Genomic DNA, 23228 nt, shown 5'->3' on the forward strand with positions numbered 1-23228 from the left:
TGTTATAAACGTGTCATCTAGCAGATGACCCACCACAAACTAGGAGGTCCCCACTACAGCAAAACTCTATCACAATAAACCCTTCATTACCCAGTTAAAAAACAAGAACATCAGTTCTTCTCAATTATCAAGGATTAAATTATATTTAATTTAGGTTCCATGTCAAGTATATTATACTTTGTGATAAATACAAAATAAGTAAGTTCTTTGAATACTGACTGCTCAAGCTAAATACTATGTTTTTCTTTATAACATGGCCATTTAGTAAGTTTATAAAACTAACAGGTTTTAATAGGTTGGTCAAACATTCTAAACAAGTAGCTTAAATATTATTTCCAAATAAAACCAGGAACAAGGCTTTGTTTGGAGGAAAACAAAAATGATAGGACTATAAAACAAAGAAACACAGAATTTGGGAAAGAACACGAAAAACTGAAGAAATAAAAATATTCATATATACTATGAATATGGACATTACTGAATACATACTAAACTTTTACTAGTAGGTATACTTCATTTCTTGAGTATTTCCAAATAGCTTCAACAGGATTCTTACGCACACAAGGACAGAGTACTAATGTTACCTCTTTTGCTGTATTACTTAGTAAGATCAAATGAAAGATAAAATAATTATCCAATTGTTCAATTTCTTAACTTTTCCCCCTGCTTTCGAAGTATACTTACATTGGACTAAAACACCTCTGAGTTAACTAACTAAAGAAATGCTGTAAAGCTAGATTTTAAAATAGCAAGAAGAAAACTGGAATGAGTCCAAATGGGACTAATTTAATTCCCATTAGTGATAGTCATGAGCATCACGCAAAAAATTTCACCATTAACAAAAATGACCAGATTGTCTGCCAATAACCAAATAAATTATCGGAGTCTTCTGAGAAAGTATATGAAACATTTTTAATGTCCTAGTGGCCAATGCCTCAGCCTATAGAGAAAATGGTATCAAGATTTAGAAGGTTACGTAACTATTACTACTTTTATATTCACATTAATACTACATATAATAAATAGTCCCACATATACTGGTCATAATATGTATTATAATAATTTATAAGAAACACTTACTGGGTAAATTTTTTGGATGGATGGAAGGATGGGTTCAGGTAGGGCTATAAAAAAAAAAAGTTTAAAGCTTCCGTGATTCATGTAATTCATTTTACAAAGCAGTAATTTGTAAGCTAAGACCCTAAGGTATGAAACTATAAGGGTTTCTGCTAAAAGTCAACAGTTTCCATATATTTTGTGAAGTTAATTCTGATCCCTAAAAATTTTTAATTCAGAATATATCTAAGTTGACAATTTAAGGTTTGTTAATAAACTGTGAATATTTTAATGTAAACCAATGTTCCTTACGTGGTTTTAGAATAGTAGGCCATCAATAAATAGACACACATCATTTGGTCCAACATCAGACACACACAAAATAAGCAAGACAAGGATTGTTCTACAGATATTAAATAGACATTGTTAAGATGAATGCAGCTACCAAAAAAAAATTTTTTAAGTACAGTCCAATGATACAGTCCAACAACAGTTCTATCATAATTGTGCCTTTATTATTTCATTTCTTCTAACAAACAATAACACTAAAATTAAGATAGTTTCTGGAAACTGATCAACTGAAGAAAACAAAAAAAAAATCTTCAACTTCATTAATTAATTTTTAAAAAGAAAGTCTCAGCAAATATTAGAAATCAAAATCAGATTTGAATCAACCTTTTATAAATAAAATTTCATACAAAGGAATCATTATCTTCATATGTTACTATATTTTTAATTATCATTCTTCATCCTTCAATAGCTTTACCCAAATCCAACCTCACTAAATTCGTTGACAGTAATTTCACATCATTATACAGTAAATGACATTAGAGGCACAGTTCCCAATATTCACAATATAATAAATAACTAATATGTAATATCTTAATTATGTTAAGATACAAATGCATTTTCAAGATTTCTTTAAGATTAAAGACCAATATAGTACCATATGATAAACAATTATAATTTAAGAATTAGAAATACATTGTATATAATTAAACTCAGTAATAATCTTTAAGTGACTTCTGGAATACACTGAAAGTAAATATAATCAATCATTATGACCAACTTACATGGTCTCCAGCTATGATTATGAATGTATAAATTTCTATCACATGGTATTTAAATTTCCCTCCTGCATCATGTTTCATTCCCAAGTTGAAAATTAGAATAAAATAAAATACCATGATAGTCTGGAATACTCACAATGTATAACTACGAATATCAGAGGAAAAAAACTCAGTCATTACTTACCAGAATCACTCTTAGAAAATACATCTAATGACACATTTTTTTCCCAGAGGCATTCAAATGCTCAAAATTCTAGAAGATGCTACAAATAAACTTAAGGCTTAGTCACTTTAATTCTAAAAGTCTCTGTATTTGTATAACATTTTAATGGCTTTCTAATAATTTTTGTTAAAATACAGATGTTAAATTGGGAAATCTTACTAGAAATTAGTTTACTTAATTAAAAACCTAAATTCCTTTCCTACTAAATACTCCTAATAAATTAAAATTATAATTTAAAAGAGGGTGAAGAAAAGGTTACAGAGAATATTTTTTAAAAAGTTTATCTCATTCCAGAGTTATAATTAGAATGCCAGGAGAGTAATACAAATACTAACAACTGGCTTAAGGTCCTTTAATAGAGCCTTTAGAACTAAGCAATTTGGAAGCTTCTGGGGTGAGAAGTATTCAGTAAATCGCTGTCTGACAAACTTAGATTTAAACACTGCTCATGGCAGAAGCAATCAGTGTACTGCAGGAGTTATGTACTAACACTATCCTGAGAGCAACCTCAAAGCACTTAGTAGTCTTTCAAATGTTTATTTTACTCCAAAGCAACATATATTCTGGAGAATCTTGCTATTACATGTACTTTTGACTTCAAAATTTTGTACTTCGATCTTTTCAATGTCTCTCTCAAAAGCAAAATAAGACAAAACAAAAGCTTATTATTGTCGTATATGAGTGATAGCACCTTGAGTATAGCTTATCTATAAGATTTTACTTTGCCTGCAGTTCATATGAGAGCTTTCTGGTCAGGCCCTCACAAATCAATATACAGGGTGGGGAAAAGTAGGTTTACAGTTGTTCATATAGAAAATAATACAATGATTAATCAATAATAATGCAAGAATAAACTGTTTCACTTACAACTGTAAACCTACTTTTGCCAAACCTGTACATAAACATTCCATATTGACTCATCAAAAATTCACCTAAAAAAAAAAAAGCAGATTTTCAATGCTAGGCAACCATTAATTTCGAAAATGCAAGAACAATTTAAAAATGCCTAAGAGACAGTTCTATATCTGAAAACATGATAATATTACATGATCATTCATTCATGCTTTCATCAGTCACCTTACCTTTTCAAGCATATGTAGTCTATTACTGACTATTGAAATTCATTCTAGGAAGTATTTTAGCTAATCTTTTCAACCTTTCTACAAACAGAGGAACTGTTTCCTTTCTCTGTTCATGGTAGAAAAAATATTAAAGCATTTAAGAAGTTAAACAAACTTAAAGGTCATCTAATCCAACTATTCATGTTACTGATGAGAATATTAAGGCCAGAAAGGTAGAATAAGTTGGCCAAAATCATAAACACTGGTTCATTACGGCAGACCTGGGACTGCTCAATACACCTTGCAGACTTTTGTATAACAAAAAAGCAACTACTTATTTCAATCTCTCTAATTTCTTCTAGAAAGGAGTGGCTTAAATCTGCCCAAGTACAGAGCTGTTAATGTCCTTTAACAAAGACCTAGAACTTAGAAATGGTTGATGATAGTGCCATTCATTACAAACCAACTCAGTAAATGGAACACTGTCAAAAATAAAATATGTTTAACAAAATCTAAACCAAATTTTGACATAATTTCATTACACTAGTAAAATACTGATGTTTGAATTTTCAACTTCCTTACAAAACCACGTTGGGCCATCTGTGATTAAAGTACCTTTTTCTAATGAAGGCAATCAAATTAAAATTTCTAATGTAACGCATTAAGAATGGAGAAATAGGGCACATATGGATGTTCATGCATGTTAAATGCTTTAGTCAATTCTAATTTTTAAATCACAACTAAAACTAAAAGATTATGAATAGATAGTAGGTGGTGGTACATGAGGTTTGTCATATTAGTCTTTATATTTTATAAGAAATATTTCTAATTTGTTCAAGTTTTAATAAATGTGAATTGGACAGAGTTCACCAAAAAAGCATCAAAAGTAATTCATGTTTCAGATTGAACAGCAAAATTGGACAAGAAATGATCAGTGATATGTAAAGTAGTACCTAAAACAGCCAACATCTTATGTTTCAAATCCTATTAGAGAAGCAAATCAGTCATCAAACTAATGTATATTTAAGATTGGTCAGCAATAAAAATACATGTATTATAATTAGCTTGAAATTTCTGACTACACAGAGAAAGATTAACCTTTCTGATAACTGAATCATAAAACTTTGACCCATTTACCTATTTAAGTCTCTTTCACCAAGTAAAAAAAAAAAAATCATCTGATTTTCACATCATTCAAATAAAAACACTCTTATTTAATATACATTATAAAGCATCTACAATTACAGTCACATATAAAGGAAATAAATTCTACTGTCTATAAATAAGCTGATAAATTTTTGGCACATATCTTTTTAATATTTGCTATACATATGAATATATACACAAACTCAAATATAGTTACTATTTTTAAAATAAAATAGGTGTCATGTTGTACGTGACTTAGTGTACCCTGAATATTTTCTTATATCATAAATATCTGAAAAACATGACTTTTAGTAGCTGTGTAAATTTCATATTGGAATATAATTAATTTAATGATCCCCATTCATAAAAACTTAGATTTCTAAAATGTTTTATTTCAACAAACACCATGAAAAACGGTCTTATAAATAAATCCAAGGAAGTATCCCTGATTAGTACTTTACAATAGATTCCTAGAAATGGAACCACTGAGTCAAAGGATATGAACATAAATATTACAACATCACTTTCTAAACTGTAGCAGTATCATTAACCCAGAACAAATCAGATCCTAGACATCCTGGAGAATGGTATTCTATAACATTAACATCAAGTTTTTCACCCTATCTGCACGCCAGCTGAGAGGGAATAAGAGCTTCTTTGACCAAAAGGAAAATCATTTAATTCCTATCTCAAGTTAAAAAAAAACATGACGAACAGTACATGAGCTTATTTTATAGGCCTTCTGAACATTCATTTGCCTCAAAAAAAAAGGTTCCACAATACAGTGGTGAAAGTTCCTTGAATACAAAAAACTGTCAAAAAACAACAACAAAACACAGTGAAACCTCTTTTTAATGCTTTCCAGGGAGTAATGCTTCTAAAACAATTGTTCAAAGTAACAAAGCAGAAAATATGGTCTAATGGACCATAGGAAGAAATTTTTAAAACAATGCTATTTGAAGAAGGGTCATTAGGGAAGACACCATAATAAAGTTTAACTGCAATACCATTTTAAAAATTGGGGAAAACCCATAATACTTACTTTGTAAGTAGTGCAAAACCATCAATACAAGACTATAGCTGCTTAAAGTACCACGACTGGCATCATTTATATCATGGTGACTTGCCCACTTCTTAATCACCAGTACTAACGGACGAACTCGATTTTCAACTGAAAGTAAAATTAAAACTTAAAAATGGTAAGAAAACATTATAGTTTCTTTGAAAGTTTACATCATTTCCCAACTCCATGCCAATAAAAAGAGCACCACATCCCTGTGTATTAAACAGTGTTCACCATAAATGTGTCTTACTTCTAAAGCACACTTTAGTTACCTTTTTAAAAAATACTAATTATCAAAAATCATTTTACTGGCCTTAACTCTGACAGTATATAACTTTAGTGAAGCAACATATTTTACATATAATACAATAAGACATTATACATAAACACAAAGAAATGTCAGTACTTACTACAAACATCTTTAAAAAGGAAAAGAGAATGACAAACAGAAAGGCTGATAATTATTTGGAAATAAACAAAAACTTACGATATGCATAAGTTCTGAGAAGGAATGTGTTTCTTATTCCAACAATATTGTTTACATTCAAGTCGAATTCCACACAACTATTAAAAAAAGAAATAGAAAAACTTTAGCTCAAGTACAAATTAAACTATCTCACTAGTAAATAAGTTAATATCCATAAGTCCAATGATGTAAAAATAGCATGGGCCCAAAGGACAAAGACCATAAAGTGAAGCACTAAAGAAATAAGAATGAATATATACTCAGTATATTATTTTATTATGAGTGTGTTAAAAATATAAAATGGGATTACTGCTGAAAAGATCCGTAATTATCCTTAACAAAAGAAATCTAAGTTTTGCAACCCAATGTTTTCCAGATTAAAAAATATATATATATGTGACCAAAAACATTTCTAGGCAAGTTATCCCACTAAGTTACATATTCTCAACTAATTTGGAATTACAGTATCATTTGATTTTTTTAAAAAAACAACCAGGAATAAAAAGCCTAATAAAAGTAGAGGCAAAAAATAAATAAGAGCTCTGTCCTTACAAAATATTCCTTCCAAAAAATTGATAAATTATAATACCATGCCAAATTTAGCTATTAATATCTGGGAAAAACTGTAACAAACACACAACAGAAGAGATGCTTCTTTGAAAATAAAGATATGCACTTCACAATTTAGAAAAAGGGCAATAACGATAATATCTACAAAAATGGCTAAGCTCAAAAAGAAAGAAAAGATTACTTAATGTATAAGAGTTTTTTTATGAGGCGTCTGATCAAGATGGTAGTGTAGGTAATCATGGTACTTGCCTCCTCCCACAACCACATCAAAATTACAACTAAACTACATAACAACCATCATTCAGAACCACCTGAAATCTGGCTGAATGGAAATCCTAGAACTAGGAAATAAAGAAGCAGCCACATCAAGGCTGGTAGGATGGGTGGAGATGCAGAAAGAGCTGGTCCCACACCCACATGTGGCGGATAAAAATTGGGAGTGATATCTCAGCTGCAGAGGTCTCCTTCAGGAGCGAGGGGTCCTAGCCCCATACCAGGCCGCCCAGCTCAGGGTTCCAGTGCCAGGAAGAGAAGTTCCCGTAACTTCTGGCTGTAAAAATCAGCAAGGATTGAGAACGAGGGAGAAGGAGGGCTGCTGGAGTCCCAGGCTGTTCCTCTTAAGGGGTCCATGCATGGAATTACTTGGACTCACTCCCTCTGAGCTCTAGCACTGAGCAGTAGCTTGAAAGGCACCAGAGACATATAAGGAGAAACTGAATTGTTTTGAATCAGGGCAAGAGCTGGAGGGGCAGCTTTCTCCCAGACAGAAGTGCTAGCAGAGGCCACTGTTCCTTTGATGAGTCCTCCCCACACAGAACTAGCAGGAAGATGCCATATCTGAGTCTCCATTAACCTATCACTGTTTGCCCCGCCCTGATGACTACCTGAGGCCCTGCCCCACCCAACTTTCAGGCCGACCCAAGCTGTTTCAAGTGCTTTTCCATTCCAATGGCCTGGCTTGGCTCATGCTTCAGATTTTCCTAATATCTCTCAAACAAATAGCCTCTGGCTTCAGTGTGCCCCATACCTCTCACTAAGTGGCCCAAGGCCAGCCACTAGCAGCAGCCAGCCTTGGTTCACAGCTTGCCCTCGCCTGGGCAACTCCAAGCCCAGCACAAGTAGCAGCTATCTACAGACCACTTTGTAGCTCATGCCAGGTGGACCCAGGCAGAACAACAGGTGGTAGCTGACCTTGGCTTGAACCTCCCTGAAAGCCCCAGAGCCAACTCACCCAGTGGATAGCTTCAGACCACGTTAAAGTACCACCACCAAACCCCCTCCACAAGTGACACACTAAAGAGGTGGACTCAGCAGGCACCAGAGCCCCCCTGAAGTAAGTTCTGCTCTGAGGGTTGGGCCACAGAACAGCTGATCCTCCACAGTGGTTGGAGGTCAGTGGTCAGTGGTCACAGCCAGTTCTTGCAGCTGTGCAGCAGATCGGCCTGGGGCTAAATCCCTCCCACTGATATGCCAACAGCAATTAAGAGTCAACTACAAGGGGAGGGGGCACACAGCCCACTCGGGGGGGAGGAGGGGGATGACACCTCAAGTGCCCAGCTTGGGTAATCAAGGAGGCTGTGTCACTAAACCCTACAGGACACCTACAGGACACCTACTACATAAGGCCACTCCACCAAGCCTGAGAGATGTAGCAGCTCTACCTAATACATAGAAACAAACACAGAGAGGCTGTCAAAATGAGGAGACAAAGAAACATGTCCCAAATGAAAGAACAGAACAAAACTCCAGAAAAAAACAAAATGGAGACAAGCAATTTACTAGATGCAGAGTTCAAAACACTGGTTATAAGGATGCTCAATGAACTTAGGGGAAGAGTAGATGACCTTAGCAAGAACTTTAACAAAGAGATAGGAAACATAAAAGTGGAACTAGAAAACATAAAAAAGAACCAGTTAGGAATGAAGAATACATTACAGGGGCCCTGGCCAGTGTGGTTCAGTTGGTTGGAGCATTGTCCCATGCACCAAAAGGTGGCAGGTTCAATTCCCAATCAGGGCACATACCCAGCTTGCGGGTTCCATCCCTGGTCAAGGCACATGTGGGAGGCAACCAATCAATGTTTCTCTCTCTCTCCCTCCCTTCTTGTCTAAGAGCCATAAAACAAATAAACAAAAAAACTATCATGGTTAAAAAATCAGGTTCATTAAAAAAATAAAATAAAGAATACATTACAGGGAATCAACAGTACAGCAGATGAAGCAAAGGTTGGGAAGATAAGAAAGCAGAGAACACCCAACCAAAATAGTTTAAAAAAAAATTAAAAATCCAAAAACATGAAGATAGTGTAAGGGGCCTCTGGAACAACTTCAAGCCTACCAACATTCACATCATGGGGGCAAGGGGTGGAAGAAGAGAAGGAGCAAGAAATTGAAAACCTATTTGAAAAAATAATGACAGAAAACTTCCCTAACTTGGTGAAGGAAACAGACATACAAGTCCAGGAAGCACAGAGTCCCAAACAAGATGAACCCAAAGAGGCCCACACCAAGATACATCATAATTAAAGTGCAAAAGGTTAAAAACAGAGTGAATCTTAAAAGCAGCAAGAGAAAAGCAGTTACTTACCTATATGGGAGCTCCCATAAGACTGTCAGCTGATTTCTCAACAGAAACTTTGCAGGCCAGAAGGGATTGGCAAGAAATATTCAAAGTGATAAAAAGCAAGGACCTACAACCAATATTACTCTACCCAGCAAAGCTGTCATTTAGAATCAAAGGACAGATAAAGAGTTTCTCAGACAAGAAAAAGCTAAAGGAGGTTCATCACAACCAAACCAGTATCACATGAAATGTTAAAGGGTCTTCTTTAAGAAGAAGAAGGAAAAAAAGGATAAAAAACATCAACAAAATGTCAATAAATACATATCTATCAACAAATGAATCTAAAAACAAAATGAACAAGAACAGAAACGGACTCACAGATACAGAGAACATTTTGATGGTTGCCAGATGACAAGTGGATTTGGGGAATAGGTGAAAAAGGTAAAGGGATTGAGAAGTACAAATTGGTTGTTACAGAAGAATAATGGGGATGTAGAGTACAGCATAGGGAATATAATCAATAATATTCTAATAACTATATCTGGTGTCAGATGGGTGCAAGTTTTATCAGGATGATCACTTAGTAAGTTATATAAGGTCTAATCACTGGGGTGAACACCTGAAACTAATATAACAATGTACATAAATTTTAACTGAAAAATTTTAAAAAAAGGTTTTTAAAAAATTTTTAAAGTTTCAACCTCTAAAAATAAAAGTTAAGAAAACACTGCCTAAAATAAAAACTTAACAAATTTACTTTCTACAGCTTTTAATCATAAAATTTGAAATCTACCATTTCAGGCTTTCTTGTTTTAGGGAAAGAAACCCTGTAATTTTTCAATTATCCATGCATACTAATAAAAACAGAAAGTGGCATTAATCCTTTAGATATCACGTATATATCTGGATATGGGACAAAATGGTAATAATGAAGTTATATTCTTTAATTGTGTTTGTACAAATCTAACACTGAAACTAGTTTTCACTTCCTCTATATAACTCAACAGAGAGTAAAACACTTAGATGGAAACTAGTCTGAAATTAAAAACTTTTCAAAAATATGAATTCAGAGCTTTAAAAATATCCATAGCACATGCTTCAACTTCTACTTCTGGAAATACTAAAGTAATCCTTCATATAGAAAATAATTTATGCACAAAATGCTTATTCTAACAGGGGAATGGGTAAGTTAATGACAATATATTCACTCAACGAAATACTGAAACTCATTAAAAATGAGCCAGAAAATATTCAATGATATAAGCAGTGTTCATGATATCTGGTTAAGTAAAAAGGGCTCAATTTAAATTTTAAAAACTCATACATTCATTTGCATAGAAAAGGGACTGAAAGGTTTACATCAAAACATTAACATCAGTTATCTCTGGTTGTCAGAAGTAGAGTTGTTTATTTTTAATAGTTTGTACGGAGAAAAATTATTAAATGGAGTTTATAAAGAATACTTAAAAATAAAGTCTGCATAATAATCTTAAATTAAGTAAGAATTGTTTATATAACCATATATTTTAAAACAATTATAATTAGCTAATAGTTCACTTTTGTTTACTTTGTTTTATCTCCCTATATCTTTGTGCTTTAGATTTTATTTACCTGATAAAATTCAGTAAATATTTATAGAGTAAATGGATGTTTTGATGAATGAAGGGGAAGGTTTGAGCCAGGAATATATCTAAAGTTTTGTTTAAAATATATATATTCATGACCGGCTGGGCATGGCTCAGCGGTTGAGTGTCGACCTAGGATCCAGGCAATTGGGGTTAGATTCCCAGTCAGGGCATATACCTGGGTTGTGGGCTCGATTTCCAGTTGGGGTCGTGCGGGAGGCAGCCGATCAATGACTCTCTCATCATTGATGTTTCTCTCTCTCTCTCTCCCTCTCCTTCCTCTCTCTGAAATCAATAAAGATATATTTAAAAAATAAAAATTAAATAAATAAAATATGTATATTCAGTCCATTCTGGTTACTCACAGTAGTTATGTTCTATAAAATCACTGCAAACACTGAATTAAGTGACTACTAAACAAACCATTGCTCCTAGGGGAAAGGAAGAGTTATGTTTCTACAAGTCTTCAGTCACATTTTCATCAACTAATCAATATTTAACTAATTTTTATGTGCATTTCTGTTTAAAGATACCTTATTTAATACACTGTTGATTCATTAGCAGTGAACTCACAGCCAAGAGCACTGTACCTCATGCCTAAACAAAGCATATCTAACACACATATTTTTCCCATAAGGAACATCACAGCTTTGCACACAGAAACACTACACAGTACTTCAGCACTATGCCTGGGGCCATTTTAAACAGCAAAATCACTCACAAAAAGTACAAAAAAGTAAAAAACAGGGCACTAACTAAACTGTAAAAAGGACAGTATGAGAGCTGAAACAAGAAGGCAGAGTGTCGTATTGTTTAACCTCAGCTGGGAACACACGCATTATGTGACTCAAAATTTTCCAAACTTGCACATGTCCACATATGACCATGAAAGTGGTAAAAGAATTAATTTAGGGGGGAAGAGGATTACAAAACAAATTTCATCAAGTAGAAGAATTCGCAAATATGGAATCCATGAATAATGAAAACCAGCTGTGTGTATACTTACACTTATATTTCAATATTACTTTTATAAAACCGGGCGAGAAAAAACCTGATTTATCAGAATTCTATCTATTTTTTGGAAAACAATAAATCTTTAACCAAGGAAAGAGTCAACACTTAATATTTACATTTAATATTCAGATATTATCTAAAAGATTCTAATTCTAATATCCATGAGAAACTCAGAACCCAGGCAGGTAGAATGTATGGATTTACAACCACCTCTCTGACACATGAAATTTCATCAATTAAGATATGTTCTTAGTGCATTCATTACATTTTCAAAAGGCAAATGATCATTAAAAAATCTGAAATACAGCCCGACCGGGAGTGGCTCAGCGGTTGAGCGTCGACCTAGGATCCAGGCGATCGGGGTTTGATTCCCGATCAGGGCACATGCCGGGGTTGTGGGCTCGATCCCCAGTCGGGGGTGTGCAGGAGGCAGCCGATCAATGACTCTCATCATTGATGTTTCTATCTCTGTCTCTCCCTCTCCTTTCCTCTCTCTGAAGTCAATAAAGATATATTTAAAAAAAAAAAAAAATCTAAAATATAAATAGGTATATATTCCTTAAATTGGGTAGTCTCAAATACTCCAAATTTGAAACAGAATAACTACATACAATTAACCATGAAAAACTGCTCAGACCATTTTCAAAAATTATTTCAAAGACCAAATCAAGTAAATTCCAAAAATAATGAAGATAAGCTATTATGTTATAGCACACATTTCTTAATTATCTATATCAAAAGAATATCTAAAAATTATCTAAAGCAACTGAAAAAAGGGAATTCAGTAATTATTTACCTGACTTTATCCCTGAACTTCACAATTGGCACTTTTGCTCGAATCAGCTGAGGTCTCTCAATGTAGCCAGCTAAAGGATAAAAGATAATGTGAAGATCTGTAAATACTTCTCAAATTCATAGTGTACCAATGTACATTTTTTTAAAGTAGATTTTACTAAGCTAAAATCATTTAAGAAAACACAGTCTCTGAGAAATAAAGCCAAAAAAGGACACTATCAAAAATTCTTCTAAGACTGGAATTTCCAATACCATTTAGAGGGCTTAATATTGAAGTTATTTTCAGAAATGTGGTTTAATATCCAAAAAGATTTATAAAGAAGTTCATCAGAGCATTATAAACTTGAAAAATATCTAAGCTAGCAGCAGTGGGATAAATGGATAAATTTTTGTTCAGCACATGGCAAGACATTATGGCAGTTATAAAAATCATTACGTACAGTGTCATAAATGTGGAAATGCTTGTAACATGATACACGGGGCATAGATATATTCAAATAAGTATGACTTCTAGGGGAAGAACACATACCTACATATTTTTTATCCCATCAAAAAAAATTTTTTTCCTGAGTTCAAAGTAATACATTGTTCATTGTGGAAATACAGAAATGTATAAAAAAGAAAATGCAAACTTTCCCAAATGAGCAATTTCCTAATGTTTTTAACTAAAGAAAAATGGAATGCCAGATTTAAAAACTAAAAATTTCTGTGCCCTGCCTGGTGTTGCTCAGTTGGTTGGGCATTGTCCTGTGTACCAAAAGGCTGACAGTTTGATTCCCATCAGGACACATGCTCAGGATGCGGGCTTGATCCCACGTAGGGGGCGTGCAGGAGGCAGCGAATCAATGTTTCGCTCTCTCCCTCTCCCTTCCTCTCTCTAAGAATCAATAAAAATATGTACTTTTTAAATTTGTTATAATGCTTTACCACCAAAATCATAGAATATACCAAGCTTCAAATAGAATTTACGTGTAAGAATTCAGTGAGATTTAGTGGAAAATAAGGAGTTAAAAGTTTCAAGTTCCAAGTAAAAGTTCTAACACCAACAAAAACCAACTGTACTACTGCAAGTTATTAATCCCATGGTCATCAGTCTCCTTAACTATTAAAAGCCAGAAAAAGAAAAAGAAAAAAAAGGCAACTTTCATTTGAGTTAGATGATCTCTAAGGTCCCTTCCATATTTAATATTTATAATTCTAATACTGCTATTAAAACCCACTTAAGGTATAAATTACTCCCTTATTTCACAGATCTGAAAACTTAACTCCACTGAAATAATTTGATTTATTTCTCTCCAATAACAGATGTAAGTTGTTCAAGGGTAGTAACTTTTTACTTGACTTTGAATTTTTCACTTAAAAGTCTGACACTTAAGGAATATGTATCTGTTAAATAAATGCAAAAATGTCTTTCCAACATCACACAGTTAGCGTGACTTCAACTTTCCAGAATATTCTGTTTAAGTTTAAAATAAATTTGAGATGGCTTAACAAGTGGATTAAAATCTGCTTAGTTAGCTTATTCAAAGAATAAAATCTTATAATAAAATTGCCTGTCAACAATTTTGCTTCCTGTTGGAGTAATTCATTTGGGCTTCATGTTCAGTGATCATATTTTTTAAATCTGTCATAAATTGCATGTCATTGCAAAACAAACAAAATTCTCTCTCCCTCACCTGAATAAGACTTTACTTGTATCATTCTTTTGGCTTTTCACAGATACTTTGCATTGCTGCTATTTATATTCTATGCCTTAGCTTCCCTAACAGTCTATAACCTTTTGAGAAAAAGGACTGAAGCTTATATATCTGAGTTCTCCAGGGCATTCAGTGTGTTAACTTGCAAGTAAACTCTATAAAGAATTGTTGAATAAATGGTTCTCTTCTTAATCAAAACTTAAAGGAATTCATTTGGAAAAAAAGGATCCACATACCTATCCTAACCAGAAAATAAATAATTCTTACCAGAAAATAAAGTGAGAGAAACATTTTAAATAAATAGTTATGTCAGATGACATATGAACTTGAGGCATATCCGACTTACAAAGTCTAGTACAGAAGTGTTTATGGACTAAGGTGAGTATATGCCGTGCTTCAGTCTTCTGATTTACCTGAAAAAAACACTGAAAAGTTAAAAATAAAGTGTTTTTTCATTATCTTTCTAAATTTAGTGTTTTATTTTCTTAATGTATCTCAACAAAGAAAAAACATATAAAGTATACTTTTCTTTGGAGTTACTTTTCAATATACACTACATTGCATTTTAGGAAAAGTCAGCCTTTATGTTGTCTTTCACATCACAATTCTAAGTCAATTTCTGATTTTAAACCTAAAGAACAATTTAAAAAGAAATACTGAAAGAGCCATATGTCACGTTTTCCTTTAGTATAAATGTACAAAACTCAATGTTCTCCCAAGAAAAATAATCAGTTTTAACTTCCTATAACATGCTTTATTTCCCCATCCAGATTGAGGGTAAGGGTCAAGTCTATCAGTGTAAGTTGTGACAACATGATTTAGACACGTGGATAAGACTAAAGGTTAGTGGGATGGGCCTGAGCATACTATGATTACATGAGAGAAAGTGTTAATTAAAAAACTCTAGAATTCTCCACTTTGTTCATTATTTCTGAGTTTTTTAAAATTTTCCTTTGTATGATTTCAAAGCCTAGAAAAATAGTTTCTTTCCTGAAATAAATCTCTTTCTGATTTGCATTAACTAGAAGCCAATTTCATTAGTGGAATAACAGGAATAGTAAAAATATATATTACCATTCAATAGGTTCTTCTCATATTTTTAAAGAGGTGGACTATAAGGCCTTTAAAAATTATACTAAAATTAATTTAATCTTTGGTAATTCAGAAGAGACCTCAGCATATTAAAAAGCCTGCTTCAGGTCAGCAATTACTGTGGTATTAACTATACAGAAGAGTATCAGTTAAAAGGAAATTCAAATAAACACAATACTAAATAACAAAATTTAATAAAACAAAAAGAAGAAACAAAGCCAAAATATCAGAAGAAATATATCACAATAGCCTTATTTCCTTATTTTAAATTTCAGTGAAATCACTCTTTTTGTATTCCCAAAATAAGAACTCCAAACTCCATAGCATTTTCAAGGGGGTAAAAAAATAAAGATTAAAAATAGAATCACTGAAAATTCAAATGGAAAGGAAATATATCAAGAAGATAATACTGACACATGCTCTTCTTTGCTGCACCCTATAGCATATCTAACTCAACGATGGTTCAAAACAGAGTCAGAGCTCTTCAAAAACACAGTGAAGCCATCTCACTTTAACAACGGAAAAATAAATTAATGCTAAAATTCCTGTTATGCTTATTGTACAAACACCTTAAAAGAAAAAGAAGTATTTCCTGGCTTTCCTTGAATTACTATAAACAAAGAATCCAAGGAAGTAATTAAAACAAAACAAGTTATTTTCCTCAATGACTTTTACATAAAATTTCTTACGTGACTTAATATGAGAATAAATGTTTCATTACTTACTGGTTCCTCTTTAACAACTAGACATAAGTCACCATCACTGCTCCGGGTACCAAATCCATTTAAAGAGGACCCAACCAAAAAAAGTCTGCTTTCTAGAAAACAGAAGAGAATTATAACGTATTATTTATAATTAAAAAAAAATTCATACACATAATGGGCATGAAAAGCAGGGAAACATACGTGGAAATAACATCTGAATTTCTCTCTGCAGCTGTGTTCGACAGAGTTCTTTTTTCTTTAAATCACTTCCTTGCTGCTGACAAGCTTCAAATAATTCCAGTATCTGCTGACTCAACTTGAATTACCCGCAAAAAAAAAGTAAAAAATTTGTTCAGAAATGTAAAAGTAATTACCACAGTGAGAAGTGTAAAACAATACTACCAACAGTACTTTAAAAATAAATACATATTTCCTCCTTAACACTTTACAGTCAAAACTACTGTTACCCAAGTAACAACAGTTACTTAGTAACTGAAATAGTTACTACTAACTTTTACAAAGTAAAGTATCTTTCACAAGTCACAGAAAAACATAGTCACAGATAATTCATAGTAAGTATAATCCAACCTTCGGTTGCTGTTTTTGGATGGCACATGAGCTAAGAATGGTTTTTATATTTCTAAAGGGTTATAAAAACAAACAAATAAATAGATGTGACAGAAGCCATATGTAAGTGGCAAAATCTAAAGTATTTACCAATCTTGAGTGAGCTCTCTATACACTACCCAGCAAACAGTATTTCAAACCTTTTCCTCTGTTTCTCTGGTCGGCATGATCTCCTGCACTCTAAATGCTATTTCCAACCTCAGACATCTGGCTTCATCCCCTCTACCCTCAGCGGGTGGCCTTGCATACTACTTCACAGAGAACAGGAGGTCATTCAACTATGGGAACACTCCACTCAACTTCTCCATACCATCCTGCAAACCAGTTTCCTTATATCCACACCTATCCGCTTCTCCAGTTCCAAAAAGCTTTTCTTACCTAACGCCAATTACTCCTATAAGCAGGACCCTTTCTACCTTCTGGGAATAGTATCTATGATTGTTTTCTTTTCAGAGTAGTCAATCTTCTCTCTCTACTGAATCTTTCCCATGAAATTTTATATGTAGCTAAAGTTTCTCCAACCTTAAGAAAAACAAAAACTGTTCCAACTTCCCACCTTTTGCTCCTCCCCTTTACAGCCAAACTTCCCAAAACAATTGTATATACTCTTAATTTCCATTTGTTTTCTCATTCTTTCCTCAATACCTTGTCCCTGAATTCCAAATCTGTACATATTAAACTATCATCTCTAAATATCTAATTCGATGTTTCAAATGCACATTAAAGGCAACATGTCCACACAACTCATGAGGCCATGTTCCTCAATTTTTTCCATCAATCTTGGATCCAGCTCTCTTCTCTCCCTGGACAATCATATCCATACTCTTGGTTTCAATTACCATCTATATGCTGATGCTTACCAAATGTACATTTCTAGTCAATACCTTGCCCCTGAATTCCAAATCTGTACATATTAAACTATCATCTCTCAGTATCTAATTTGATGTCTCAAATGCACGTTAAAGGCAACGTGTCCACACAACTCATGAGGCCACGTTCACCCTCCAGTTCCTATTACACAATACACGTGCACACAGATCTTACTCCTCTTTCATCTTATTCTCTCGGTGAATGACACTACCACCCATCCAGTTAGAGAGGCCAGACACTTGGAACTAACCCTCAATGTCTTTTCTGTCTAATCCAGTGGTTCTCAACCGGGGCAATTCTGTCCCCCACTGAACATCTGGCAATGTCTGCAGACATTTTGGGTTCTCATAACTGGGGAATAGTGGCATCTAGTGTGAGCTGAAGCCAGGAATTCGGCTAGATATCCTTATGTTGTGTACGACAGACCTCCCACACCAAAGAAAGTTGGTCCAAAATGTCAATAGTGCAGAGGCTTAGACGACCTAATTAATCTAGCATCAAATCCTATCAATTCCACTTTCCAAATATAACTTAAAGCCATCAATTTTTCTTCATCTTAACTACCAGCATTTCTTGTTCAAGTCACCAGGACCTTTTATGTATAATACAATAACTTCCCTACATCCACACCTGTTGAACTTCATACAATAAAGTCAGAATAATTTTAACACATTTCTCTTTCCTGCTTAAGAAAACTCACCTCTGTTCTTATGCTGAAGACCAAAAGGACACACAGGTCTCTGCATGATCTGCCCCTCTCCCCACTTCAGCCATTTTCCTCCTAATCAACAAAACTGTAGCCATCTTGGCCTCTCTGTCCTCTGCATACCCCGTTCTTTCTACATTAGGACCCCAAACGTGCTGTTCCTTCCTCTAAAGCATTCTCTCCACCCCTGCCACTCTTTCACTAGTTAACGCCTACTATTCCTCAGATCTCAGCCCAAATATTACCTCCTTTAGGACATCCCTCAGCACTGTAATTTTCCTTCATAGCACACTTATATATGTATGTGTGTATATATATATAAAAATAACTGTGATTTGCATGTCTCTAATGGACCTCCGTCTCACTACACTGTATGTACATGGTGAAGATACCATGTATATTTAGCACAATTTTGTGGCACATAGCAAGCACTCAGAAATAATTTGTTGAATACTAAATAAATACAGAACCTAATCTACTCCAGGAGTTTCAATTGTCACTTTTATTAAAGGTGACTTAAGGATTTATCTCTGTCCCTGGCCTTGCTTCTAAAGTATATACAGCCAATTCAGCTATAATACATTTTTTTGTAATACCAATTAGCTTACAGAAAATTGGTAAAGAGAAGGATGGTATTAATTTAACATGTCAGTTGGGTTGATCTGTATGAGGAAATGAAATTGTGGAATTATAACTTTCACAAGAAAGAAAAAAAGCCCTCAGTTTGACTGCTGCACAGGCAGGAGTCCTTTTTAGATCTAAGACAACTAAAAAGCAGCACCTCTACCCAGAGTTCCCAATCAATAAAGGATACCCACAGCCTCGCACAGCTCTCTGCTGGTGTATTTCCTTTTGTGTTTACCTTCACAGTAGCCTCACTGACTCAGAGCTCCACTACTAACTGCCTGTCTCAGTGCCCACCCCAAGCCAATCTCCTCTATTCCATATTTTTATTTATCTTTACTGTTGAAAGTATTACAGATGTCCCCTTCCCCCCCCCCGCCACTGACCCCTCCTCCCCACTCCCACCCCCTCCCTAGGCCTTCATAGCACTACTGTCTGTGTCCATGGGTTATACGTATATTTTTAATATCCCCTGTAGCAGCATCCAGCCATGCTAAGCCACCTACCTGGTCTGTCCAATTTATTTCCCAAGGTAGCAATTATTACTTTCACTATTATTCTAGTTACAAAATTGTTTAGTCTGCTCCAGTCCTATTTTCCCATAGCCCTATATTCTTAGTGTACAATTTGCAGAACATGAGGTTTCTCAAGAGCACAAATGTTATAGCAGATTTTCCCACAGTTTCAAATAGCTCTTGACTAGTTCCTCAATTAGCTTATATATCCCAAATCTAGGTTCCTTATCTGATAGTAGTCCAGAACCATATCAATTGGAGTCTGTCTCCCTCTCCCTGGCATTCAATCATTCCACACATTCTATCACTTTTCCTTATGTGTGGTCTCTCACATCTTTTCTACCTACCATCTGCCACAACTGAAAGCTTCAGCACCTCTCATCTGAATGAATTCAATAACCTTCAAGGTAATCGTCCATCTTCCAGGCCCTCCTTATTCCAAACGAAACTCCACTATACTGCAAGAACTATCTTCCCAAGAATGCAAATCTGATTATGCTATTCCTCTACTCAAAAACCTTCAATGGCATTGCACTGTGAATTCAAGGCTCCAAACCACTGCACCACTTTCATTCCACACTGACCTCTCACTCACTTTACACTGTACGAGGTAAACAAAGGTAAATCATACACACTGTTGAGTACACTGCTGGCAAAGAAAGTCAATAAATATTAGCTATTACTGTCACAGATTACCAGGTATTATAGTCAGGTCTAAGAATGCTATCTCCCTACGCTTGATTTTAAGCATCTTAACTTCCTTCTCTTTGTATTATTAGAGACAAGGGTCAAATCTTGGTTGTGTCACTTACCAGCTGTGACCTTGAACAAGTTATTTAGCTTTCTGAGCCTCAGTAAAATTAGGATAATATCCATGTCATGGGGGTAGGGTGGTTGAAAAGACTAAATGACATAGCATATTTAGAATGCAGAGAAAGAAGAGATATCATCAGTAAACATCATTTCTCTTAAAAAGTGTTCACTTAAAGAATGAGCACAGAACTAACTGCTTGCCTTCTTTCTCCAACAAATAGGCAAGTAGAGAGTACTACTCAAATAAATTGGTTTAACAACAAAATGTATCTTTATTCCTTTGACATAAACGCTTATTTCAAGAACATCAGATTTAAGATAATCTTTTTCTGTGCCACTAAGCAAAGAAAAAGTTATTGATATGGAACCACACTTTACTTCATATTGACTAATGTGAATTTTATAATTAAATTTACTGAGACTCAACATATACCTAGTTTATATGTAGAACTACTGGTTATTTAGTTTGTTCTAATAGTTAACTGTTATAAACATAAAAATCCATGCAAAATATAGAGCTGTAGCTCTATATTTTATGAATAATAAATTCCATAAAATGGGTCTAACTGCATACATATATTAAAATTCCACATATAATAAAAGATTCTTATATATTCATTCAAAAATTGGTCTGATTTAATTTATATTACAGGCTTTCAGATTATAGCATTACAAGAGTTTCTTTAAAATGAAAAAGCAAAGAAGGGGCAGAGGGAGAAATGATACCAAAACATCCAAAGTTATTCTTTTCCCATTTTACCTTGCTTTTTCCTGCCTCCCACTGGTTTTGCTTAGTTGCTTTTCCAACTTCATAGTATAAAAAGAATGACAGTCTTTTTTTAATAAATAATGCTGGAAAAACTGAACAACAGCAAAAGAATAAAGTTGGCCCTGGCCTGTGTGACTCAGCCAGTTAGGCGACATCCCATACACTAAAAAGGTTGTTGGTTCAATTCCCAGTTAAGACACATGCCCAGGTTGTGGGCTCAGTCCCTACACTGGTAGGGGGTGTGCAGGAGGCAGCCAATCAAAGTTCTGCTCTCACATCAATGTTTCTCTCTCTTTCCCTCCATTTTTCTCTAAAAAAAAACCACACAATAAAAATATTTAAAGATTTAAAAAAAAAAAAATCAAGTTGGACCTCCTCTTCATATCATATAAAACTTAACTCAAAATGGATCAAAGACCTAAGTGTAAAGGTTGAAACTATAAAACTCTTAGAATAACACATACTCATTAATTCTTGTGACTATGGATTACACAATGGTTTCTTAGACACAGTCCTAAAAGCTTAAGCAACCAGAGAAAAACAAATAAATTGGATTTCATAAAAATGAAATGCTTTTGTGCTTCAAAGAACAACATCAAGAAAATAAAAAGACAAACCACAGAATGAAAGAATATATATGCAAATCAAATATCTGATCTGGGTCTAGTGTTCAGAATATATAAAGAACTATTAAAACTCAAAAGTAAAAATAATAAACTCAATTTAAAAATGGGCAACGGATCTGAATAGGCAGTTCTCCAAAGAAGATGCACAAATGGCCAACATGCAAATGAAAAGATGATCAACATCGTAAGTCATTAGGAAATCAAAGAAAAAGTCTAATGAGATACCATTTCACACCCACTTCAATGGCTATACTAAAAAAGACAATAGCTAAGTGTTGACAAGAAAATGGAGAAATTGGAATGCTCATACACTGCTAGTGGGAATGTAAAATGGTGCAACCACTTTAGAAAACACTTTGTCAGTTCCTCAAAGAGGAACTGACATAACACAGCAATTTCACTCCTAGGTATTTACTCAAGAGAAATGAAAACATGTCCACACAAAAACCAGTACAAAGATTTTCATAGTAACATTATTCAGAATAGCTTAAAAGTGGAAACAGCCCAAAAGACCATCAACTGAGGAATGCATAAATAAAATATGGTATATCTAATTCAGCTTTCAAAAAGAATAAAAGAACTGATACATGCTATGACCTGATGAACCTTGAAAACATGCTAAGTGAAAGAAGCAAGACCACACAGAGTATGATTCCATTTACATGGAATGTCCAGAACAGGCAAATCCACAGAGATTAAAAAATTGACTAGCGGTTGCCAGGGGCTGAGGGGAGGGGGAGGGATGGGAAAGGAACTGCTATTGGATACATGATTTTTTGGGGATGGTGATGAAAATGTACTGGACTTAATATAGCAGTGATGGTTTCACAACTCTGTGAATATACTAAAAATCACTGAATCATACACTTTAAGAGAGTGAATTTTATGTACAATGTTATCTCAGTTAAAGAAAAAAAGAATAAAAAGTAGCACAACTATGGAATGGAGTGTTCCTTTTTTGACCCAACATTTTCCATACACTTACTATGTTCCAGACCTATGCTGGTTGCTAGGAACCCAAGATGAATAATACAAAGTCATTATACTCTCTTCAGGCGCATTCTCCTTGGCATATCAATGTCATATTTCTCAAGAGTGAAGCAGCTTTGAAAATGCAAAAACAGCAAATATAAGCCATAGACAATCCAAGAGAATGCAGATAATGTCATTTTCCAAGAACTATTATTTAAATAGCTAAATTTCATTTATTTGAAATGTTTTTACAAATAATGTTTTTAAAAAATCTTTCTTGATTTGAATGTATTATTTCCTCAGTGGCTCCTGGATTCTCTATTTTTGACATTCAAAAATCTCACAACAAACACAAATATCACAAAAGAAAATGCTTCTTAACACTTTATTACAATATCCACATGAAAACTTGTTTTTCTGTAATAAGTAACAGATTTCTCTGAACTAAGAAATCAAACGTTTTCGGCTCTAATCACAGATTTTTACGAAACAGAGAATATCTCATTTCCTGAAAGCTGCACGTCCATATAAAAAACACACACACAAAAACAATAGCTAACAA

At 34.1% G+C, this 23228-nt stretch overlaps 1 protein-coding gene across 5 annotated transcripts in view; it reads right to left on the minus strand.

Annotated features, from left to right (window-relative positions):
* The window catches only part of TENT2 (terminal nucleotidyltransferase 2), a 49795-nt gene that overhangs the window by 16836 nt on the left and 9731 nt on the right, over window positions 1–23228 (minus strand). For 2 of the 5 annotated variants that reach the window (XM_081131839.1, XM_081131840.1), the window contains exons 5-11: window positions 16346–16460; window positions 16166–16257; window positions 14695–14761; window positions 12653–12722; window positions 6107–6183; window positions 5599–5727; window positions 1081–1124 (exon numbers count right to left, since the gene is read on the minus strand). In XM_081131839.1, coding sequence (XP_080987965.1) covers window positions 1081–1124; window positions 5599–5727; window positions 6107–6183; window positions 12653–12722; window positions 14695–14761; window positions 16166–16257; window positions 16346–16460 — 594 coding nt within the window. Of the gene's footprint in view, window positions 1–1080; window positions 1125–5598; window positions 5728–6106; window positions 6184–12652; window positions 12723–14694; window positions 14774–16165; window positions 16258–16345; window positions 16461–22679; window positions 22799–23228 lie in introns of those variants that run through there. The other 3 variants (XM_081131838.1, XM_081131837.1, XM_081131841.1) reach the window with 2 other exon arrangements.

Source organism: Miniopterus schreibersii (genome assembly GCF_964146895.1).
Source record: "Miniopterus schreibersii genome assembly, chromosome: 3".
Taxonomy (NCBI): domain Eukaryota; kingdom Metazoa; phylum Chordata; class Mammalia; order Chiroptera; family Miniopteridae; genus Miniopterus; species Miniopterus schreibersii.